This window comes from Scleropages formosus, chromosome 6 (genome assembly GCF_900964775.1).
Source record: "Scleropages formosus chromosome 6, fSclFor1.1, whole genome shotgun sequence".
Classification (NCBI taxonomy): Eukaryota; Metazoa; Chordata; class Actinopteri; order Osteoglossiformes; family Osteoglossidae; genus Scleropages; species Scleropages formosus.
Genome location: NC_041811.1, coordinates 2838573 through 2863490, shown reverse-complemented (window position 1 = coordinate 2863490; position 24918 = coordinate 2838573). Strand labels below are relative to the sequence as shown.

Here is a 24918-nt window from a genome sequence, read left to right as displayed (position 1 = left end):
GCCTTTCCCGGCACCCAATCTAGTTCAAACAAACAGTGTTAAATGGAAGACGAAACCAGAACAAACAATATAACAATACAAGATAAAATGCGTGTGACAGGCAACAGCAACAAGGTTCAGCGTTACATTGTTAGTACTTTGCCGGCATCTTGCTGATTCCTTGGAACAACTTGCCTGTCACAGCTCAGTCTGTGACAGTGATCATTTTATTGAAACTGTTGCACTGAGTTTTGGCCCTAGGTTTATCTTTTTTTGTTGACTGTTTTTCCACAGCAGGAACGGGACACAGAAGGAGATATGTGTTACGCCACAGTTGTACACTCCAAACCAAGAGAACTAAACATCACTCCAGAGGCCAACTACTGCACTGTGGTACGCTTCAAATTGAGAAAACCACAAATTACTCCAGATGCTAATGACACAAATTTGGTACACTCTTTGTTGTGGAGCATAGATACCAAAATCAAGCGTGCCACTCTGTTGGTACAGATCAGTTTTTGGGTCTCAAACCTTTCTATAGCTGTGTTGTATTCTCTGACAAGACATAAAATAGTGACTGACACTGTGATCACCTCCACAAGTGTGATGGCATCTGACACTTCTCAGGAGTAAGATCAGACAACAACTGATTAGGAAGTAATTTGAGAAGAGCAATTGGAAAAACCATGGCTGACTATGACTAAGCCACTGTATGAGACACCAGTTTGATTAAACTGTCTTATGTGTGTTTAGTCAAAGATCTCATTAACAAATTTTTGTTAACTGTGATATTTTATTCCTATAGTGTTCCATTGCTGCCTGTTTCAATATAACAAAAATGAAACATTCCTTATCATATAGAAATGTGACTGTAAAACACATCAATACAGCTCTAAGGTTTTCAGAACTTTTTTGAACTGTCTCAGTGATGTGGCTTGGTTTTCTGCCGCTACACATTACACACAGTACATCTTGGTGAAAATAAACCACAGTATCATGCAATGAGTTCAGAGTCACTGTTTAAACCTCCAAATCTCCCAACTTGCTGAAATGCAAATACACACACATACACACACGCGTTGGCTGAAGCCACTTGTCCCCTACGGGGTTGCGGTGAACTGGTGCCTAACCCGGCAACACAGGGCACAAGGCTGGAGGGAGAGGGGATACACCCAGGACAGGATGCCAGTCCATCAGAAGGCACCCCAAGCAGGACTCGAACCCCAGACCCACCAGAGAGCAGGACGTGGCCAAGCCCGCTATGCCACCATGCCCCCTATGGAATTCAAATACTGAAAATTAATTTTGTTTACTTCATTAAATAGTATATATACTGTACATACAACCTGATTTATACAGAAAAAAGGCCAACTAAATTGCAAGATAACTTCTGCCCAGTGCATATAAACAAAAAGATATAGATAGAAACTTAAGTCAATTCCAAAGGAAACTGCATTACATTTTACATAGAAGTATTGTCACACCCATGCCCTCAGCACAACCGCAAGCATCTGGTCACAATCAGTTCAGCCGGATATAAAGAGCACCAGTCCACTGTTCCCCTGCTGTGGAATGTCATTGAGACAACTTTCTCTACTGTGCTTGTACCTCTCCTGTCCTGCTCTTTACATCTCCTGTCCTCATTCTTCCTCACCCATCTCCCTGTTCTTGTATCCTGTTTCCCACAACCACAATCATCGCTTGTCCAACCAGCCACGTTTCTGGATCATCCTTGGAATGACATTCACCCCTCAGCTCTAAACCTTTGCCTGTCCCAACTATGATCTTCATCATCATCATTGTCATCTGAAACCACTTGTCCCCTACAGAGTCACAGGGAGCGAGAGCCTAACCCGGCAGCACAGGGCATAAGGCTGGAGGGGGAGGGGACACACCCAGGAGGGGACACCAGTCCATCGCAAGACACCCCAAGCAGGACTCAAACCCCAGACCCACTAGAGAGCAGGACCCGGTCCAACCCACTGCACCCCCTGTGACATGTACAATACTGTGCAAAAGTCTTAGGCACTTAGATGTTTCACAAAAATATTTGTTTTAGACTGTTTTTTAATGTATTCTGCATTAGTGTCAATGGGAATGAGCATATTTTAGATTTCCAAGCATTTCTTTTGCAAAAAGTGATAGTATTACAGTAAGGGTTTTGTATGTCAATAAAGAAAGAAAGTACACACATACTGCTTGAAACAACTTATCCCAAGCAGGGTCGCAGGGAAACGAAGCTTAACCCAGCAACACAGGTTGCAAGGCTGGAGGGGGAGGGGACACATCCGGGACGGGACGCCAGTCTATCACAAGGCACTCCAAACAGGACTTAAACCCCAGACCTGCCAGAGAGCAGGACCCAACCAAGCCCGCTGCGCCAAACAGTTGTTGACGATGGATGGTTACTAAGCTTTGTAGGAAGTTTATTTAAGAGCATTATTTTTGGAAGCATTCTCACTTTACAGCTTTTCCCCCCAAGTGCCTAAAACTTTTGCACAGTCCTGTAAATAGCAAATATTTATACTTGAAAATCATAGCAGGTGGTGTTAGATTCATTTATGCTACGATCAGCGGATTCTTGTATCTTCTTTTAGGCCGAATTGTTGTCTTGAATTTTATACAGATAGCTGCAGGAAACCAAGGAGACAGACACAGAAAGAGATATATGTGGGTTCTGTGTCATAATAAACACAAGAACCAATTTGAGAAGTTAGTGTGGAACTTAGTGAAAAGAAGTATTATAATAATAATAATGGGTTTTCAGTGCTGAACAATCCATCTTTGCCACTTTTACAAAGATTTTCTAGTTTGATGCAAAAGGCTATAATACTTGTAGATGAATGCTTGATGTACTTCTACTTTGGCTTTCCTCATGCTATAAGACACACCTTTCCAAGGGCCCAACTAACATATCATTGACAGAAGACAGGAGGTGATGTAGTGTAACAGCCTTCCAGTGATTTTGTCCTTGTCACGCAGAACAAAGGACGTGGGGAAGATTGGACCCAAGTGCAGGATTGTTTATTTAGAACTGAAGGAGCAGACGAGTTCTCATTGTTGGGGACAGGCGAAGAGTCGGTCGATCAGCAGTCAGAGTAGGAGTGAAGATCCATAGTCGAAGTCAGAAAGTGAGGTGAGTAGTGAGTAGTCAGAAGCCAGGGAACAAAGAACAGGACACAGGTATGCAATGTACAGTAGGTGCAGGGAGACGGTTGTCTCAAGGAGATTCCACAGGTGCATAGGGGCTAAGGAGGGGCTTTTAAACTGAATGCTCTGATTGTCATCAGGTACTTGATGGGCATCAGGTGCTGTTGATTGCGGTGCGGGTGTAGACATGACAGTCCTGGACTTTACAGCTTCATTTGTAGATATCTGTAGTCAGAGAAGACTGCAGATAGTATTAATTAGAGCTTATATTGCAACACTCACAAATGAGACCACTGATCAGAAATACAGGCACAAATTTTTTATCAGCCAGTAAAGTCAGTTTGGCTTTATTTTGGTTTCAGCAAACTTTTTGTGTTATTCTCTTCTGTGCTACTTAACTAAGAACTCACATGAAATTATTTAATAGTAAAAAATATGTATAGATGTGGTCCCCGATTTACGATGGTTCCACTTACGATTTTTTTGACTTCAGGATGGTGAGCTAGCAGTAGACATCTAGTAGAAACCATACTTCGAATTTTGAATTTTGATTTTTTCCCGGGCAAGCGATATGCAGAGCGAAAGTCTTCCATGATGTTGGGCAATGGCAGCAATCCCCATCTCCATCATTCCTTTCTCAATTTGTTTTGCAGACTCGGGAAATAGAATTATCTAACATTAAATAAATATTTCTCTGAAGGGGGCGTGGTGACGCAGTGGGTTGGACCAGGTCCTGCTCTCCAGTGGGTCTGGGGTTCAAGTCCCGCTTGGGGTGCCTTGCGACGGACTGGCGTCCCGTCCTGAGTGTGTCCCCTCCCCCTCCAGCCTTGCACCCCCATGTTGCCGGGTCAGGCTCCGGTTCACCACAACCTCGCTCGGGACAAGTGGTTTCAGCCTCTGTGTGTGTGTGTGTTTATAAAGGAGGGGGGCGCAGTGGGTCGCACTGGGTCGCACTGGGTCCTGCTCTCCGGTGGGTCTGGGGTTTGAGTCCTGCTTGGGATGCCTTGGGATGAAGTGGTGTCCTGTCCTGGGTGTGTCCCCTCCCCCTCCAGCCCCATGCCCTGTGTTGCTGGGTTAGACTCTGGCCCCCTGCGACCCTGTATGGGACAAGCAGTTCAGACAGTGTGTGTGTATGTATAATGTTCATATTACTTGATATTAAAACTAAATCTTAAACGTTTAAATAAAAAGCTTTACAAATTGCTTGAAAAAAAGATATGCTATAACAGAATTTTTTTTTGGAACAATCATAATTAAATGTAGATTGGAAAGACAGTGTCTGTTGTGCAATCCAATGAAAATGATTATACAACACTACAGAAATGTTTGTCTTCCTGGTACAATGGGCATGATGATGTTTTTTTTCACCAGGAGGTCAGGTAGTGATCATGTGGTGATGAGTTTATCTACCTGGTAGAGATACTACACTTTGATCTTAGCCAAAAGGCCGAGAAGTAGAGATACTGATTGTGATTCGCTCTATGAATGGTACAACCTGTCCTTTAGATCCAATCCCCACTAAGTTACTGAAAGCCACAGTTTCCATGCTTGCAGAACCCACACACACTTTCTGAACCGCTTGTCCTATACGGGGTCACGGGGAACCGGAGCCTACCTGGCAACACAGGGCGTGACACCAGTCTATCACAAGGCACCCCAAGCGGGACTCGAACCCCAGACCAACTGGAGAGCAGGACCCGGTCCAACCCACTGTGTTGCAGTACTGCGGCGCCACTGCGCCACCTGCTTGCAGAACCTATTGTTTATATTGTTAATGCATTGTTGCTAAATGGCTGTGTTCCAAAAGCTTTTAAAATTGCCGTTATTAGACCCCTACTAAAGTAATCGGATCTAGATTGTAATAACCCATGTAATTATATACCTATCTCCAATCTACCGTTTTTATCCAAAATTCTAGAAAAAATCGTAGCTTCCCAAATATTAAACTATTTTAATCATCATAATATATTTGAAAAATTTCAGTCTGGTTTCTGCACTGGTCACAGCACTGAAATGGCACTCACACATGTTGTTAATGATATTCTCGTCTCTTCAGATGCTGGTCAGATCTCTATTATGTTACTGGACTTGAGTGCTGCGTTTGATACTGTAGACCATAGTATCCTACTGAGTAGACTTGGAAACCTGGTTGGACTAAGAGGTACCGTTCTGCAGTGGTTTGAATCGTATTTAGCTAACCGTGAACAATTTGTATTGAAATCTGATGACTGCACCCCCTCCATTTCAACTACGGTTCAGTACGGTGTGCCACAGGGCTCTGTGTTGGGACCATTACTGTTCTCACTTTATATGTTACCATTGGGTGACATTATTTGCAAACATAATGTGAATTTTCATTTGTATGCCGATTACACACAGCTTTATGTATCGCTTAAGCCTGATGATCCATCACATGTGGTGTCTTTAGCTAATTGGTTTACCTGTATAAAATTATGGATGAGTAAAAATTTTTTTATCTCTGAATGCCAGTAAAACAGAGGTAGTTGTGGTGGGTGGTGATGCCAAAACTCTCAACATAATCACGCCAATCTTTACAACAAATGGTATTAGCTTCAACGTACGGATTGTGTCAAGGATCTGGGTGTCCTGCTAGATGGAAAGCTGTCATTTGTATCGCATGTAAATTCTTTGACTAAGTCGTGCTTCCTTCAATTAAGAAGCATAGCTAAATTGCAGCGATTCCTATGTAGGCGGGATTCTGAGAAACTGGTTCATGCTTTTGTTTCCAGCAGGCTGAATTACTGTAATGTTTTATTGTCGGGTTGTCCGTACCAGACTGTATCCAGGCTAAAGTTGGTGCAAAATGCTGCTGCGAGAATTGTCACTAGAACTAGGAAGTTTGACCATATAACAGCTGTACTTAAATTGTTGCATTGGTTCCCAGTCGCTTATAGAGTTGATTATAAAATCCTACTTTTGACCTATAAGGCAGTACATGGCATTGCTCCGGCTTACCTTTCTGAGATCATTAATTCTTATATCCCAGGACGATATCTCCATTCATTAGATGCAGGTTACCTTAAAGTACCTGTGATCAATAAGACTTCAGTAGGAGGTCGTGCCTTTAATTATAGAGCACCTAACCTGTGGAATAGTCTACCAGTTATTGTCAGAAATACCCCATCTGTTTCTGTTTAAAAATCCAGACTAAAGACTTATATGTTCGCTCAGGCATTCCACCTCGAAATGTAATTTGACCTGCCTTGTTTGTTTATCACCTTTATAATTTACTTAAGTAACAAATTACTAACTCTGTTCTATCTTCTTGTTGAGCACTATCTCGCTACATAAGACCTGAGGAGGCCGGCCAGTGGTGACAGACGAATCCTATGCTGACAGAAGATGATGTTCATCTGCCATGACGATCGAGGTGATCCATGTCGAGCTGGAGATCCAAGATGCCATTTACCAACATTGGAATTACTTGTTACACACTGGCTTACGAATTGTTACTTTCTAGAATGCCCAGGAGGGGTGGGCAACCACTGGCCCGTGGACCCCCAGAGGTTTTTTTCTCCTTCAACCTTCAGTTGGGAGTTTTTGTTCCTTTCCCCAGTAGTCAGTAGGTATACTTATAACTCTATAGTAAGTTTTTCATTATGGTAGCCATTAGTTGACTGCCTTCTTTGTTTGTATCAGTTTTTCTTGCTGTCTGCCTGTGTTAAAGCGCTCTGTGTTACTGCGTGAGAAGAGCGCTCTATAAAAATAAAAATAAATAAATAAATACACTAGAGGTAAAAACACAGACAGCTAATACAAGGCAGTCACTCAATGAGGCAGGTGATGATTAGTGGAAGTCTTAGTTGAAAGTCCACAGTCTTACCAATGGCAGCGTCTGTCTTCAGTTGTGTGTGACTGGACTGAACGACGTATAACTGAATAGCAGAGTAAAAACCAGTGACGCTGAAATTCTCCAGATTCTCTACATTCAGTCGGTTTTCTGTTGAGATGCACTTTTTCCTTCGTGTCTAAGGCACTTTGAGAAATGTTTTTGCTGAATGATTAAATGTAAATATAGATGAAGACTATTCTGATTAAAGTGGAGGTGCGGGTGGTGCAGCAGGCTTGGCCAGGTCCTGCTCTCCGATGGGTCTGGGGTTCGAGTCCTGCTTGGGGTGCCTTGCAACGGACTGGCGTCCCATCCTGGGTGTATCCCCTCCCCCTCCAGTCTTGTACCCAGTGTTGCTGGGTTAGGCTCCGGTTTGCCGCGATGGGACCAGCTGTTTCAGACAAGAGTATGTGTATTCTAATTAAGGGCCTCTAGCGGTGACCAAGAGAGTGACTGCAAACACAAAAAAGAGACAACACAAGAAGAATTGCGTTCTCTGAGAAATGCACAAGGTCTCTAAGATGCTGCAGTAAGAACCTGGCCTTCCTCATGGACACCTAGAGGTCAGAAAGCCTTAAATCAGGAACAATGTGACAAATGGAAAGACTTACTTCTGAACTTACACACCAAGTAGAAAAAAATGGGCATAAAGCTGTTTGTACAATAAACTACTAATAAATTACTAGATTTTTTCTGGTAACCTTATGATTTTGAAAACAATGAACACTCAAAAACAAACCCACTCCTTACAGCTGAGTAATAGTTTTGACTCAAGTTCGTGTTTATTAGTCACAACTAAATCAAATTAAAACACGGGCTGTGACTGGCAAAGTTATAGAAATTAAAAAGCTAATAATCAGCAGTCACAACTATGCATTTATATCTACATTTATGCATTTGTCATGTGCTTCTGCTCAAGATGTACAACTGTTTTTGCTTCTCAATTTATCAACAACAAACACTAAATATTAACATTAAAATATTTATTTGATATATAAAGAAAAAAATTAAAAACACTTTTTATAATAAAAGTGGCACTTGAAGAGCGTGTATGTGACTGCATTAACAATTCAACACTACCTCCTCACATGCACTGAAGCAAATCACACTCAATGCTGATAATACCAAGGAGATGCGAACACAACTGCTTTACATGTCTACTGTGCTGCACAACTTCAGTTAAACGCTTTTCTTAGACTACTGTATCCTGATGGGCCGCTTCAGCAGACAAAGACGCTGCATCTACTTCTGAGGTCATCTCTGAGTCCTCATTGGCTGAGAGGTGCAAGTTAGAGAAGGCCCCATCCAATGGGCGACATGGGGAGTCTTCTGTAGCCAATAGGTTGTTCTTGCGAAGGTGGCAGGCCTGTTCGTAAGGTGGTCGAATTGGAGGCTGGGTAGGGGGTGTGTATTTGTACTCTTTACTTGGGTCCAGCTGGAATTAGACAGGAATGTTTTAGGCATCCTTTTTACTCCCTTGAGCAGCATGTCATGAAGTGGTTAAACTATTTCCACAAATTCTTCCCATAAACATGTGAAATGTTCCTTGTCTTGTTACTGATCACCAACACCAATGAACAGTAGACACAAGCTGTAAACAATGTGGATATGAGTTGAATTAAGGTGATTTGACTCTCCTATAACATTAAACTGGTCTTTGCTGATATCTAAGAACTTAAAACATGGTCAAAGTTCATTCCACTAGAGACAAATTAATATAATTCAATTAAAATTTTGCCAGAAAAAGGAAGCATTCTGATATGTAAAAAAAAAAAAAAAAAAAAAAAAAAAGTCACCTTGCAGCATGTTTGGTCAACAGAAGTTGCAAAATCGTTACTATAATACTAAGAACGCAGAAACATATGAACCACAGTGCCACAGTACCTGGAGGGGATAGGTGCGGTCAGAATCATAGGCACTGAGATCACCACAGGCCAGAAACGGCACAATGATCCGGTTCGGTCCTTCCAGCTGATTGAAGTCCACATCTGGGACAGATCGGGCAACATGAGCTATTCACACAGCAATCGCTAGTCACAAGGCAAACAGCACTGCACTGCGCACCAGATGATGGGGTATTAAGTACAAATATGGTCAGAAAAGGAACACCTTCCTTTACAGGTATTTGGTACTAAAGAAATTGTCCTGTAAAGTATCACACCATGACTGCATTTTATTAGAGTTCCACAGTGCATTTCACATACTGCAAAATAATTTAGTATTACATTAATTACACTCTGACCCAATTGCTGGAGCGAGCGAAAGAGTACAGGCTGCCACTATGCGTCGCGTTCGTGGACTACGAGAAGGCCTTCGACAGCGTCGAGATCAACGCAGTGCTAAAGTTGTTGGAGATGCAAGGAGTCGAGGCGCAATACATCGAACTCCTACGGGAGGCGAATTCCGGATGTACCACCGACATCGCTCTGCTGTCGTCGCCGATTAGAATACCAGTCGAGAAGGGCGTCAAACAAGGAGACACCATCTCTCCGAAGCTCTTCACCACATGTCTCGAGCAGATCTTCAGAGACATCGACTGGAAGGGCGGCGTAAACATCAACGGCGAGCTACTGACCCACCTCCGTTTCGCTGACGATATCGTCCTCGTCGCCGAAACCACAGATCTACTTCAGACCATGCTAACCGAGCTAGACATCAGAAGCTCGAGAGTAGGCCTCAAAATGAACCGCATGAAGACCAAGTTCATGCGGTCAGATTACGCAACAAGGGGCCGAATAGTGGTTCAAGGCGATGAAATAGAGGAGGTGGAGGAATACGTCTACCTTGGACAAGAAGTAAATATGCGTCGAGACATGGAGAAGGAAATCTCGCGGAGAATAAGGGCCGGATGGAAAGCGTTCAACTCCATCAAGGATGTGCTCAAAGGAAAGTTGGATAAGACCACCCGCGCGAACCTCTTCAATGGCACAGTTTTACCTGCAATGTTATACGGCAGTGAAACTTGGGCCACCACGAAGAGAGAAGAGCAAAGGTTGGTAACTGCTCAAAGGGCGATGGAGAGATCTATGCTGGGAATATCACTAAGAGAACATATCCGGAGTGAGACGATCAGAGAGAAATCCGGCGTGAGGGACGTCATCAACGAGTACGAGAAGCAAAAGTTGAGATGGGCCGGACACGTTGCTCGGTTCACCGACAATCGGTGGACTCGCGCAATTGTCGAGTGGTATCCGCGTGAGCGGAAAAGGCCACGCGGAAGGCCTCCAAAACGATGGATTGATGACATAAGAAAAACGTTTGGAGCTACGTGGATGAGGAAGGCGCGATCCAGAGAGGAATGGAAAGCGTGCTATGACCAGCGGAGTCGATTCGACGCCCGATAGTCTGGTCGGTCAAGTGATCAAGTGATTACATTAATTCACTTAGTCGACACTTTCTCCAAAGCAACTTACAATATTAAACTACTTTACAACTATTTACCTATTTATACAGCTGGGTAATTTTACTGGAGCAATAGGGTAGGCTAAATACCTTGCTCAAGGGTACTACAACCGGAGGTGAGATTCAAACCTGCAACCTTTGAGTCCAAAGGCAGCTTTAACCACTACGTTACCAGCTGTCCCACACCAGTATGTTATACATTATAGTATATTAGTATAACTAAAAATTATATCAATAAAATATAAATTACAAATACTACAGTATAACAGTATTAGTGTAATTTAGAACTGTAGTGAAATAATCCACTGTACCACAATGTAATAGGCCACACTGCAGAGCCATATACTAAACAGCAGTAATCAAATATTAATGGACGCTGTGCAGTGTAGTACAATGATACAATGTAACACAGTATAATGAAGTACTGTGATGTAATACAGTTTAGTACAGTGCTGTCATGTGGTATAATGCTGGTAACATTATACAGTGCTGTGTAGTACTGTGATGCCCTGAAATCCAGTGCAGCTACATTCTGAAGTGCAGTCGTGTGCAAAAGGAGCACAGTGCTATTTGTGTCTCTCTAAAGATATCTGCTCTTTTACCGTAGCAGTGGTCCAGAAGGGGGTTCGACATGTTGGGGATGTAGCCACTGGGAGGGCAGTAGTTTTGGCACACAGCAAATGCCTCTGCAGGAGAAACAACAGCACCACCACTCAGCAATGTGGTGGGGAGGAAACAGTCTGGGGTTCAGCTTGTTGCATGTGCCATGTGTATCTCTCTCTCTCTCACACACACACACACACACACACACACACACACACACACACACACACACACACCATATTTGCCAAAAACCAGCTTCCCAGACTGCTCACCAATGCTGGAGTTCCGGCTGCTCCGCGGCTTGGCACATGTCACCTCGCTGAAGAAGATCTTGAGCTGGGAGTAAAGAAGAGTCACATCCTTCCCCCGAAATATCTGTAGAGGGCAAGAAGGTCGAAGGTCACAATCTACATGTTCCAAACAGGCTGGGAGTATGAAACTAAAAAATGAAACGGTAGAGAGTAGAGCTCTCGTCACTACCAAGTCAACTTTTAAGCTGTTTGTGGCTGTTTCCATAGCAACAACCCCCAACCAATCATCTACCTTTGCCACAAAAGTTCCACCAGGTTTCAAGACGTGCGTAGTGATGTTAAGAGCCTGTAAATGAGAATAAACAAGAATAAAAAACATTGACTAACTTTTTTTAACTATTTCTGTTCATGAGTGCAGCATGGTGCCCAGTGAGTAGTGCTGCTGTCTGAGGATGTGGGTTCGATCCCCGCTCAGTCTGTGTGGAGTTTGCATGTTCTCCTTGTGTCTGTATGTCTTTCCTCCCACAGTCCGAAGACATGCTGTTCACCCACAGTGAGTGAATGACAGAGAATGTATTCCAATGCAGCCTTTCAGGAGCAAGACTTTTGTGTTCCAATTCATTTATCTCTCCAGTGAAAGCATTCTAAAACATATCTTTCAATTTATTCACTTGTTAGATTCAACAGTACAGCCATTACAAAAAAACACAATGTAAGACCCCGATTTTGTTGTCGCATTTACTGCCATCTGTTGGTTCACTTCACAAATTTTACAAAATACATGAATGACAAAAAAACGCAGTTAAATTTTAAAAAATGGAAAATTTTGTATTTATGGAAATTCTTAAATTGATGTTTAAAATACGAGGTGCTAGCATACTTTGTTTTCAACAATTAAGAAACCCTGACTTTTCCACCATTGTCTTATCGAGCAAACAGGTCTGTGGATGATGCGGTGAACATGGGACCTGCACTACATCCTGCAACATCTGGACAAACCAGGGACTTATGTGAGGATCCTGTTCATGGACTTCAGTTCGGCCTTCAACACCATCATCCCACACCTCCTCCTTTCCAAATTAGCCCAACTCTCTGTGCCCACCTCCATCTGTCGGTGGATCACCAACTCCCTGACAGGCAAGCAGCAGCTACTGAGGTTGGGAAAATGTTCCTCCAACACTCGCACAATCAGTACTGGCACCCCCCAGGGATGTGTGCTCTCCCCACTGCTCTTCTCCCTGTACACCAACGACTGTACCATAAAAGACCCCTCTGTCAAGCTCCTGAAGTTCGCAGACGACACCACACTCATCGGCCTCATCCGGGATGGCGACGAGTCTGCTTACAGACAGGAGGTCCAAGAGCTGGCTGTCTGGTGCAGTCATAACAACCTAGAGCTGAACACGCTCAAAACAGTGGAGATGATCGTAGACTTCAGGAGAAACACCTCAGCATTATCCTCACTCACCATCATGAACAGCACTGTGGCAACAGTGGAGTCATTCAGGTTCCTGGGCACCACCATCTCACAGGACCTGAAGTGGGAGTTCCACATAGACTCCATTGTGAAGAAGGCCCAGCAGAGGTTGTACTTCCTTCGCCAGCTGAGGAAGTTCAACCTGCCACAGGAGCTACTGATGCAATTCTACTCCGCAGTCATTGAGTCTGTCCTCTGCACCTCTATAACTGTCTGGTTCGACTCAGCTACAAAGTCAGACATCAGAAGACTGCAGCGGATAGTTCGGACTGCTGGAAGAATCATCGGCACATCGCCCCCAGCTCTCCAAGAACTGCACTCGTCCAGAGTCAGTAAAAGGGCTAGCAAAATCATTCTAGACCCCTCACATCCAGGCCACTTCCTCTTCGAACCTTTGCCATCTGGCCGGTGCTACAGAGCACTGAACACCAGGACAGCCAGGCACAAGAAAAGTTTCTTTCCTCAGGCCATCTACCTCACGAACAGCTAAATGCCCCCCTAGGGAGTAAACTGGTGCAATAAACAATGCTATTTCTATCTATTTATCACATCATATCTCTCATCTACATTCGCCTTGCACATACATATAATGTCTAGTGCCTATTTTGTATATGGTGTACTTTGTATTTTATAGAAATATTTTCTTTTATCTTTTATTCGCTTAACCTTTTTTTTTTTTTTTTTTATTACTGTGTCTTGTCACTGCCATCATTCTGTCTGTGCTGTGGAAGTTTTGTCACCAAAACAAATTCCTTGTATGTGTAAACATACTTGGCAATAAAGCTCATTCTGAGTCTGATAAAATTCACTTTACTCATTTTGCATATTTCTGTTTCTGTGAAACTGGTGAAATAAGAAAGCTTTGAGGGGAAAGGACTGGAACAGCTAGAATGTTATACTCACAGCCAGCAGGAGCTGCGCCTGGATGTACTCATCAACATCGTGCAGTCCTGTCACTGCAGACACAAACCACAGGAGAGCCAATCAGCTGCTTCCTTGGGTACCAGCTAGCCAGGTGTAGATTTTTAAACAATCAACTTCATAGCAAATCTAGGATGTGAAATCACTTTCTGTCCTTGAATCATCCATCTGATTCTATTACTATGGTGCTGAGGAGCAAAAAGTTCACTGTTCAAACAGAAAACTAAATAAATTTAACAAGCAGCCCATGGGGAGCATGCTGTGTTTCTGGCATTTACCATCAGGGGCACCATCACACACCACAATGTCAGCAGGCTGTCCCTCAAAGTGCTTGATGATCTCCTGAGCTGTGGAGGTCTGAAGAGGGAGGAGATTAAAAAGCAGATACAGATCAAGGCAGAAGCAGAATTATTGTTACACAATTAGCTCAACATAAATATTTAAATACTAATTGCAACCAGTCCTAAATCAACCACAAAAAAAGATACACATCTAGGTGTCTGATAGCTATGGATGTTGCAGTTGTTCCAGCTATCCATCCCACCTTGGTGATGTCCCCCTGGATCTGAGTGACACCAGGCAGAGGGGCCATGGCCTGAAGGTCCACTGCTACAATCTTGGGCTCCTCTTTCTTCTCTTCTGTGTCCTTTGGCTCCTTCCCTCTGTGACGGCAAAGGAGAAGAGAGACACACCACACATCCATGACCAGGTTACATGACCATGTTTGCACTGCCGCACGAGGGTCTGAACTACATTTACGTTACATGTATTCATTTAGCAGACGTTCACCACAGCGACGTAGATCTCAGAGAATACAATTTGTGCATTACATTAAGAGAAAGACACACATAGTTGCAAACGTGTGATTCTTAAGTGGAGTTTGTTTATTTCTTTCCATTATATGCACTAATGTTCATTATACGAGTAGCTGCATAAAACTCAGACAATTCCTGATCACCTTCTGACAATTCTTTTTTTTTTTTTTTTGAGATACACAAACATTTACGTACAATACAGGAGTAGCAGCTGTGTAAAGGCTTATTTGGGCATGATCATAAAGTTATGGTGCATGAACATTTACACCTTACATGAGCTTAAGAGATCATGGGTGAAGTGAGTCTGGAAGAGGTGAGTTTTCAGACCCTTTTTAAATGTGGACAGAGACTCATCAGTTCTGAGCAAGAGGGGGAGGTCATTCCACCACAACGGAGCCAGAACCTCCATGCAGTTCTATTGATGCAGTTGTAGGCAATAACCAGGGTCTTAAATTTGATCCAGGCAGCTATAGGAAACTAGTGCAGAGAAATGAGTAGAAGAGATACATGCTAACCCTTAATACAATGCTAGCCCTGCAGGCTCTCCACTAGCCCTTTAACTGCAGCTGGATTCGGTTTCATGCTAAAGCAAGCGGGCTGAAATCTCATGTCCTAATTTCAGTAACTGAGAAATCCAAGTACATGGTTAAGGGTCTCATATAATCACATGAGTGACTAAGAAAACTGACTTGAACCTGCTGTCTTATTGCAGGTAACACAAACACATGGGTAACTGGGCTTGGACCTCATGTCCTTACTTGTGTACTTGAGAAAATGTGATACTTTGCTGTACCTTGTCGGATGATGGGAAAGGGGCATGCCCTGCACTTACCGCAGTTTTCGGCTCAGGACCTGACTCCAGCTGCCAGGGGCAGCACACAGGTCGACGGCACGTCGCACTCCTGCAGAGCGAGGTGAAAAACATGGTTATTACCTCACTCACTGAACTCTTCAGTACAGCATGCATTTTATTTAACCACATTTACCTCTTTCACAAAGACTTTTTTACTTTAGAAACAAACTGTGTGCCAGGAATAAGTCAGACCCTGGTGTGGAGATGGGTGGCTGCTGGTCATGTGGAGGAGATGGACCATGTGGACCACGTTAAATGTACTCTCAGAATGATGCCACTGATTAGGTGTTTGCAGCGCTTTAGCCATTTAGACAGCAGGGTAATTGTACTGTATCAATTCACCTTGATCAAGGGTATTTGTTATTTGAACCTGGTAATTCCATTCAATTCATAATCTCACTGCCGTCCAGTTACTACCCAAAATAATATATATGTCAATATATTATGTGTAAATAAATGTAAGTAAGAAGTTGTTTTACTTGATGCATTTTTCTAAATGAGTAATAAATATAAACATGAGAGCAGTAATGATGTTGGGTCTAGGCAGTGGTGTGGTATTGATGCTGCCTTGCAATGGTCTAGTGTTATCTCTTTAGTACAAGAAGACAGCTTACCACTACACGACTACGCCACTAGTCTAGCTGTTCCTAGTGTAAATGCAGTGTGTGTGTGTGTGTGTGTGTGTGTGTGTGTGTGTTACCTGCGAACAGGCTGAACTGCTCATCCAGCTGCAGCAGTTTGAAGGCGCTGCGGGCTCTCCAACCCTCCTCCTTAGCTAGCCGGTAGTAAATGTCCCGCTTGTCTTTGGAGGACCGGCCCATGGTCCCAATAGGCTCCCTTCACAAAAATTAATAAGACGAATTTACTGTATAACTTTTACTGAGGAAATATTCGTAGAAATTTTTGCTGTTACAAAACTCCTAGGCGATTTTTTCATGAACCACCAGCTGGTGCCGCACAGTGTGGAGACTGGAAGGACCCCCGCGAACCAATGGCAATGAGCGCTGTTCTGTGTAGGTGTCCAAAATACTGCCTGAGCACATGCGTTTCTTTTAGCGGTGTTTTAATTCTTGGAAGACAAACGGTATGTTAAGCTATCATACATCAAAAGCGAACGTTTCATTAAATATAGAGAAACGTTCGAACGCAGTGTAGAAGTCATTATACTTCACAGTGAAATTGAGTTTTAAAAATCTGGCAACTTGCAATGTTCCCTTGCTTCGTCACGGTGAACATGCGGGCGACGAGACTATACAGTGGGTTTGTATTCTGTGTGCATGCGTTGCTTGTTGGTCTTGACGTCGAGCTGTGTTTTGTATTTTACACAGACCTGAAGTTTTCCAATCACGCACTATGTGGACCATGTTGTGCTTTATATTTAAAGCTGATATACCAGTAAAAGAACGACTTTTTGCTGGGGTGAACAGTTTTACCAGGAAAGGTTGAACTGGGAATGAGGAGTTAAAGCTCCACCTAGTCATCGACGCTGGTGTAACGACAGAGTTTTGACACGAGGTGGGAGCATTGCTGCTCAGTGTATTGGTTTTACTGACAGTCGCTACATTTCATTTACAAGAAGACAATTACATAGACTCTGATGATAATTCAAGACTATCATACATATTTTTGTATTCTGGAAAAATATAATAAATTGTAAAAAATGTGTTTTTCCATAGAAATGTGCAGTGTTTTTCATTTGCTTAATGTTTGCACTCTTCAGAGGCTCCAGTTTAAGGCTGCGTAACTGGCCGTTCAGTTCATGTTAAACAGTCTAACTGCTGTTGTCCATCTGCCACTGCTCCAGGCTTTTACAGTAGCAAACAGCTGCTTCTTCCATGATCACGTTACAGTGTGACATTTTGCAGCATCCATACAGCCAAAAAACATTGCAACGGCGTGCTCAGCAGGAACATGTCATTTGAACAAGATTTAAACCTACAAACTGCTGGTTTCAGTTTAAGGTTCCTCCTTTTTTTAAAAAAAAACTTCCATCTTATGGCAAATCTTGACGCTAAACAAAAACACAGCTCATGCCATTATGTTTCACACTAAATCTCACACATATCACTGGTTCTGGATCCTTGGGTTACACACATCTCCCTTTGCCGAGGATGAGTTTGAGCTCCCAGATGGGCACAGATCCTTCTGGGGAGCCGTTTGCATCCCAGCTATTACAGTGACTACAGTTTAGACCGTTGACCGCAACAAAGGCAGTAACCACACAATCGCATAGACACACAGGATGGCTGCCATGCTACAGTTCCACTCCATGTATTTTTGGTTTTCTTTAGGATTTCTCGTTTTCTTAGTTCAGTGTGTGTTTGTATGCTACACCTGCGGACTCAATTTTTATTCTGTTCACGGTGAAAACGGAGCAGCTGTTGAGTTTGTGCCTCTCTTGTCACACCGATGGCTGCGACTCTGAAAGCTGTGGCCTTTATAAGTGCTCAGAAGATCAGCTGCTGGCCATGAGAAGGTCGCTAACGTTTCCCCGGTGGGTGTTTGGCATTTTTTATGGGCTTGAGCAGAGATGCTGCGGAACCCTGTGGAGGAGTGACTGTGGACGGAAATTGTTCACAAGCTTGTGAACAGTGGGTGGTGTAACTCCGCAAGTATCACAGTTGGGTCCCGGAACCACACCCATGCATGCTGTATCCTGCGTGGGTTTTCCCACTCCATTTTGATCCCGGACACTGAAGCGGTGTGTGAAGTCGTCAAGGCAGTCCAGTGTAATCGCTGTGCCCGCTGCTGTTTACATATATGCATTTAGAAGATATTTTCCCCCAAGCTGACTTCCAATGTATGCTATGTCGCAATACTGAACTCACACTTTTACACCCAAAGTAACTTACAGTGTCAGAGGCAGTACACAGAATGAGTCAGTCATGGATACACCGGTGAAACACACACTCACATAGACACTATGGGCAATTTAGAGTCACCTGTTTGGGCGTGTGGGCTGTGATCATTGGGGTGGGGCTCACCGGACTGTACTACTGAGTGAGTGGATGTGGGTGAGTGATTGTGCTGCTGTCTCACCTCGCCTGGGTGGTGCGAGAGGACGTGGTTTCAATCCCCACTTAGTCTGTGTGGAGTTTGCATGTTCTCCCCATGTCTGTGTGGGTTCCTTCCGGGTGCTCTGGTTTCCTCCCACAGTCCAAAGACATGCTGTTCAGGTTCCTCCGTACTGTGCAAATGTCACAGAGTGTGTGTGTTTCACTGTTGTATGGATGAGTGACTCTTTGTAAGTAGTGTATCTAGCAGTGTAAGTCACCCTGGTGAATAAGGTGTGTGGGCTGATCACACTACATAGTATCCATTGGAAGTTGCTTTGGAAAAAAAAACATCTGCTAAATAAATAAACGTAAATGACTGACAGTAAGGTACAGTCCAGCAGTGAGCAGTTTGTCAGCACCACACTCCCTAACCCATTCCCATCCCCAAAGCACTCCCAAACACCTCATGCTGTACAGAGTGGCATGGAGTAGTGAGGAGGAGGTGGCAAAGGGACTGCAGCAGTGCAGAAAGCAACCCTGAGCTGTGGGTTTGAACGAAGGACGGGGGACGGGGGAGCTCAGAGCTGGCAACAGAGTCTGTCGGTCCTGCCAAGAACACTTTCCAGTTAATTACATTAGAGCTCAGCTCCCCCATGCCTGGAACATAAAGGAAAGGTAAATCAGCTCTGTCTGAAGGTTAAATGGTCCTCTTCACTCTGAAGGTGTGCCTGTGTTGCCAGCAGTATAGAATGAGACAGAGAGACGGAGAGCTGGATGGAGATGTGAACGGGGGAAGAATAACATTAGACTTTAAAGGGGGGTGAGGTACTGTTAGAAACACATGGCCTGGGACTGAGACCTGTAGTCATCTGACCAAGTATCAGCCCACCCATCCATCACCAATAACCTCCTCTCCTAATGCAGGGTGACGGTGCTCCGGTGCACTGGGTGTGAGGCAGGCAGTCCATCACAGGGCAATCACACACAAAGGCTAATTTAAAGTCACCAATTTACCTGAAACATGTCTTTTGACTGTGAATGAACATTGTGTGGATGCTGAGGAAACCAAAACACATTGAACACATGAAACTGAGCAGGACTTGAACCCACATCTAGCCCAGGGGCTGTGAGACATCAGTGCTATTCGCTATTCTGCAGCACTGCCCATATATGAGGTTTACTCTGTTCTATTTTCTCTGTATTGTGTTGCACTGAGGCTCAGGGAATGTGCTTTGGGAGTGTAAATATAGATGTATGTCAAACTGAATGAGTCACCACTAGAGTCACGATCCAGGTAAACAGGGTTCATTGTCCTTTTACCTGTCCATGTGGGGGTCTAATTTCTCTTTTCACTGTTGCAGGATGTGCCGACACCAGCTGGAGGTCAGGTCACAATCATATGGGCTTTAACAAGGTTATTTTTCCCTTTTTAAAGTCTTGGGAGTTGTTCCAGCAAACATTAAATTGCATTATAGTGTTTAAAGCTATGTGTGTGTGTGTGTGTGTGTGTGTGTGTGTGGAAGAAACTTGGTTACAGGATGACTCACTGTTTTTGACATGCCCCAGACGAGTTTTATTCTATCTACTTTGCTGTTACTTCCACCCCATTGAAACCACCGATCCCTTCATGCCCTGCCCACCCATTAAATCCCACCCACTCCTGTTGATTCCCTCGTCATCCATCCATTTGCACGAACTCAACCCGAAATGGATAAAAATAGCACCCCAGCTGCATCAGTCAGCAGGTTTCCCAACAGCATCAATAAACAAGCACCATACAGACAAGGGCGGACACACACATACACCCAAACAGCAGGTCCTGTTCTCATCAAACTGCTCCATTAGAGGATGTTACCCTCCATCTTCAACTCTGTCTGAAGGCCCTGGTTTCAAAGTGCTGCACTATGAATTAAATGGTAGGACTTAGAAGGACTGTCACAAAATACTGTGAGGACAGCAGATTGCATCAATTACTGTAATTTATTATTATACTCACAGTTATTAGTACTGTGACTGCATGCAATATTTACACTACTGAGACTTGTGAAAAACTGAGTTATTCACTGGGCTATCGCAATGAATCTGGTCTATATCCTAAGCAAAACAAGAGATTTTAAGCACTGTAATCTTAGGAAATGGTGATATTAAATTATGAACCCTAATCCTATCCTTAACCCTTACCTCAACTCTAACCCTAAACCTATCCCTAATCCTAATTCTATCCTTAACCTTAATCTCAATGCAACCCTAACCCTGAATTTATCCCTAACCCTAACTGTAACCCTAGCGTGGGTCAGTTCATGTACTTGCAGACTATAAAGATCGCTTTTTGTCCATAACACGACGTGACATGGTGTGCAGGTGTCCTTGCCACCTGGCCAAGGACTGTGTAAGCCCTTCCCACTATTCCCCATGCGGAGGAGACGGTGACCTCTTCCACAGGTGTCTCCAGTGTAGGCCGCCCTGTGCTGGTCAGAATGGCCTGAAGACAGTTCCATTTCTGGTAGGTGTTAAGGGACAGACTGGAGCAATGGTGGGGGCCGAAGTAATGCACAGCTGAGCAGTATTCAGTGTTGGTGGGGCCAGCACTGCTCTTGTGCCTCCAGCCAAAGAGGAATTTCACTCTCCTGGTTAGAGAGACACAGGAGGGAGATTGGGCCAATCATCAGTATTACAGTGCGGGTGCCTGTTTTGATGGGTACCCCTCAAAAAGGCTGAGAAGATTACCCCCATCCTCAGTCAGACCAGATTGACTTGTCCCAGGCTGGGTTCCCCTCCAAGATTCAGTTTTTCATGGGTCCAGCTTGGGAGCTGAAGAGAAGGGGGATTATTACTTATAAAAATTGTTTAATCTTACTTGAATTAGATTTTATTGGGATTTTAACATTTGTTATTTAATACTGTATTAGAGACTTGTTTCTATTTATTGTTGTTTAGTTACTTCTGTGGTTTAGTTTCACATTGATGCAGCTTCACAGCAAGAAGTGAATTTTGAATCTGACAGTATTTGGAATGCGGACCAAATTGATTGCACAATGTAACTAAAACGTTGTGATTAAAACTAAATATATTATAACCAATTTTTTTTTTCTTTTTTTTTTCATTTTCCATTCAGTTTTGTTAGATTGTCTATATTTTTGCTATCAGTTCATATTATATGTCAGTGTTTAGAAAAATATTCCACATTATTGAAATTAGTAAATTGATGAATTTCAGCATCGGGTTCGAAGCACCGAATATTCCAACACTTTTAGGGTCTGATGCTTTCTAGAATATTCTGGTGCCTTCTAGAATCTTCCAGTGGTTGTAAAGTATAACTGACACTCAAGAAGAGCTAGTGGTATTTTTGTAATCAATAAATTTCAACTAACCACAATCAATGTAAAAATTGACGACTAAGAACTTTGAAAAATTTTGTTGCATTGTGTTATATGGTCTGATAAGATTCTCTGTCTGCTACAGTATACTCTGTCAGACAATGATTTTTTCATTAAACTGGATATTAGGTTTTATGTAACAAGGTTGTTACAGATACCAATATCTGTCCTTTCAGTAAGTGTATGTGAATGTATTTTTGAATTTATTTCATCACTGGTTCTATGGTGTTTAATATTTTTAAAGAGTTAGTTGAATATTTTAGAGTGTCTTAAATACTTTATTTCTTAAAAAGCTGGGAAAAAAGACTGCAGACATGCCTGCAGTGGAAAGGTTTTGCTGGAGACATTTCACAGTTTGTATTCTTATCCAGCTGTGAAGGTGGATTTTTGTAAGGTATAGTTTAAAAGTAAATCTTGTTCAGTATTACAAATAAGAGGATAAACACAATTTCTTTCCACCGGTGCATTTTTAACATGTTATCCACCACAGTATTTACAATTCCATTGTCTTTTTTGCACTTGCATTAAGTATTTAATTCTTTTTTCAAAGTCACTTATCGTGGACATGTTTTACCCCCATCCTAATGAACATTGCAGTCACATCCCTTCAGTGCATCAGTTTGCTGATGTCATCCTGTTAACATCCCCCTTTCAGTCTGTCTGTACAGCGAGGCAGCGATGCAGAAGAGCGGCTCCTTTGTGTCCACCCCCCCCCCCCCCCCCCCACCCACTCACCAACACGGGTTCACTTTCAGATGCTACTCGTCGTCTCTCTGGAATACAAAATGTCCCTGCGGCTCTGCAAAAGCCACTTGTGGGAACGTGTGCGTAGGCACCTGCTCCACATCAACATATAAAGCATAAAGAATGCATAAAAGGTCCCGGCCCACCATTCCCACTCAAGGTCATCCAAGGTCAAATCAGTAATATGAAAAACAAACTGTACGTTTGTTCACAAAAACACACAACCAAAAGTGCGATGAAGTTCCCTGCATATTTATTACCATGTTCTTAACATATAAGCTGGAGTAACAGGTAGAGTCATCAAAGCCACTGCTTTCCACTCAAAGGGCGTTAGTTCTAATCCCACTTTTGTAGTACCCTTGATAAAAGTACTTACCCTGTACTGTAAACATGACCCATCTGGCTGAGTAAATCACCGTAAACAGCTTAACATCGCAAGTCACTTTGAAGAAAAGTGTCCACTTGAGGAACCGATGATGATGTTGATTATAACAATAATAATTAGTAATAATAATCGTAAAAGATAACTTATTTTCAGTGATGCTATTGTTGCAGCTCATTGCTAACACAGCGCAGCATGTCTGGGCCCATATTGTCGCAGTCCAGACATTGATGGAACACCGAGGTGGGGCTAATATCTGGGAATACCTCATCACTGTGGCGCCGGGAGCAGCACTAATCTCGGCTCTGCGAAGTGTGAGTCAGCATGGCAGCTCTGCTACCGCAGCAACATACCCCTGATGACCAGCAGGGGTCAGCGCAACCTACAGAGGAGCGCCAAATGACGCTCTGCAGTAGAACGTGGAAGGGCTGCGCTGTCATCAATTACCCCACGTCTGCTGTGCCTCACCCAGCCTCTCTTCCTTCAACAATGCAGCAATTGTTGTAATGACTTCAGCATCGGCTTGGGGTGCTACAGAGGGAGGTGCAGTTTGATGGGGAGGTAGACACAGAGCACGGCCATTAGGGAGGTCAGGGTGCGAAGATCTTGAAATAGAAACAGGACTACAGTGAGTGCACCTCTATTCCACAGGTCTCCATATGTTGCGGTATCAATGTCAACCTATCAGCCTATGACCCCATGGGACCTTAGACAGAGCTGGAAAGTGGGGGTGTTCTTCCACTCCTGCCCAAAAATGTCCAACCTGAAGGGTGGAAAGCTTCAGACACGTAGTTCTGACTGGCTCGCGCAATTCCCCTGTGCATGGGACTGCATAATCTAACTAGCCATGCCAACTTCTGTGACATCACTCCATCAAAGACACACCCATAACAAGGGCTACCACATGGTGTACCAACACTTGGGATACAGGTCTGCTTTACATGTCAAAAGATGCATGACGAGTCTCTGTGTGCCCCCCACTGGGTGGGGGGTGGTTGTTTGACTTGTGATCCAATCAGGCATCGTTTGAGCTGAACTTCCAGGGGTGCGCCTTTTGACTCCGGAAAACTCTTTTCCATACACTCACCCTGCCTCTACTCACCCTCAGCTGCAGCAAATCATTACTCCTCCCTCCCTCTCTGCTCCTTTTTTCCATCACTCACACTACCCCCCATCATAGTATGTCTGTCCTGTCCGTGTCACTCAGAGCATTCTTCACACACACACACACAAACCAAACACACACATATTGTATATGAACACACACAGACATACACACACACACAGGAACCCACGCAAGAGGAGCATGCAGTTCTGCCCCAGATGATGACACTGGCTGTAACTGTGTCACCCCGAGAAGCAGTGCAAGTGCCACTCACTCCTCCTTCCCTGTGTGCAGTGATGTCTCCTCCTCACACATACACACACACACTTTACTCTTGACTTCTCCGCTACATTGTTATCGGCTGCTATAACACAGAATTGTAAAAAATATTCATTAGAGACCAGGAAACTGGCTAGTAAAGACCACTCCCACATGTGTAGGGAAGCGGAATGACATCAGTAGGGGTTCCCCATGTGGGCATCCCCCCACATACCTGCACTGCGTCAGTTAATGACGGATACCTGCTCCACAGAGGTCTCTGAAGGCAAGCTGGGAAAATGCTGCTGCTGTAAAAACAACATCATAAATCATCACTTTCCTTTTTGTCCGCACACTGCAGCTGCAGCCAAAACAACCTTACACTCTAGGACCCACAAACAACTATAAATGAATACCAGCAGAGTTATCAATGCAGACACTGCAGATATGGGTTCAGTAGCACTAGGAATCTGCTCAGTGCCAACACGCTGACATGTGTTTCACTGCAGTGTGTCTGTGTGTGTGTTATGTGATGTGTGCGGAAAAACTGAGATCACAGCAGGAATCCACTGCAACATGGCAGGCACTGTTCATCCAGACAGCACAGACCACATCACTGCAGTACACTAATCACTGTGAGGTCCACGTCACTGCAGTACACTTATCACTATGAGGTCCATATCAATGAGTACACTGATCACAGTGAGATCCATATCACTGGAGTACACTAATCACTGTGAGGTCCATATCACTGC

At 43.7% G+C, this 24918-nt stretch overlaps 1 protein-coding gene across 2 annotated transcripts; it reads right to left on the bottom strand.

Moving 5' to 3' along the window:
- Positions 1–7760: 7760 nt before the first annotated feature.
- On the bottom strand, positions 7761–22815 carry ftsj1 (FtsJ RNA 2'-O-methyltransferase 1). Of its 2 annotated transcripts, none has more exons than XM_018734475.2 (11): positions 22795–22815; positions 16002–16138; positions 15281–15350; positions 14178–14295; positions 13912–13990; positions 13616–13668; positions 11528–11581; positions 11257–11359; positions 10984–11067; positions 8864–8967; positions 7761–8414 (listed from the first exon to the last, which is right to left on the bottom strand). In XM_018734475.2, the coding sequence occupies exons 2-11, from the start codon at positions 16120–16122 to the stop codon at positions 8172–8174; spliced, it is 1029 nt and encodes a 342-aa protein (XP_018589991.1). In that variant the 5' UTR covers positions 16123–16138; positions 22795–22815; the 3' UTR covers positions 7761–8171. The 2 variants fall into 2 exon arrangements, with proteins under 2 accessions (XP_018589991.1, XP_018589993.1); XM_018734477.2 differs by lacking the exon at positions 22795–22815 and adding an exon at positions 16246–16271.
- Between the last annotated feature and the right edge of the window lie 2103 nt (positions 22816–24918).

Excerpts from the sequence above, each read along its gene's own strand:
- ftsj1 (XM_018734475.2), bottom strand. The coding sequence starts at position 16,122 with ATGGGCCGGTCCTCCAAAGACAAGCGGGACATTTACTACCGGCTAGCT. Across the intron at positions 14,296-15,280 it reads GTCCTGAGCCGAAAACTGCG|AGGGAAGGAGCCAAAGGACA; the intron begins GTAAGTGCAGGG and ends TTGCCGTCACAG. Across the intron at positions 13,669-13,911 it reads GTGTGATGGTGCCCCTGATG|TGACAGGACTGCACGATGTT; the intron begins GTAAATGCCAGA and ends TTGTGTCTGCAG.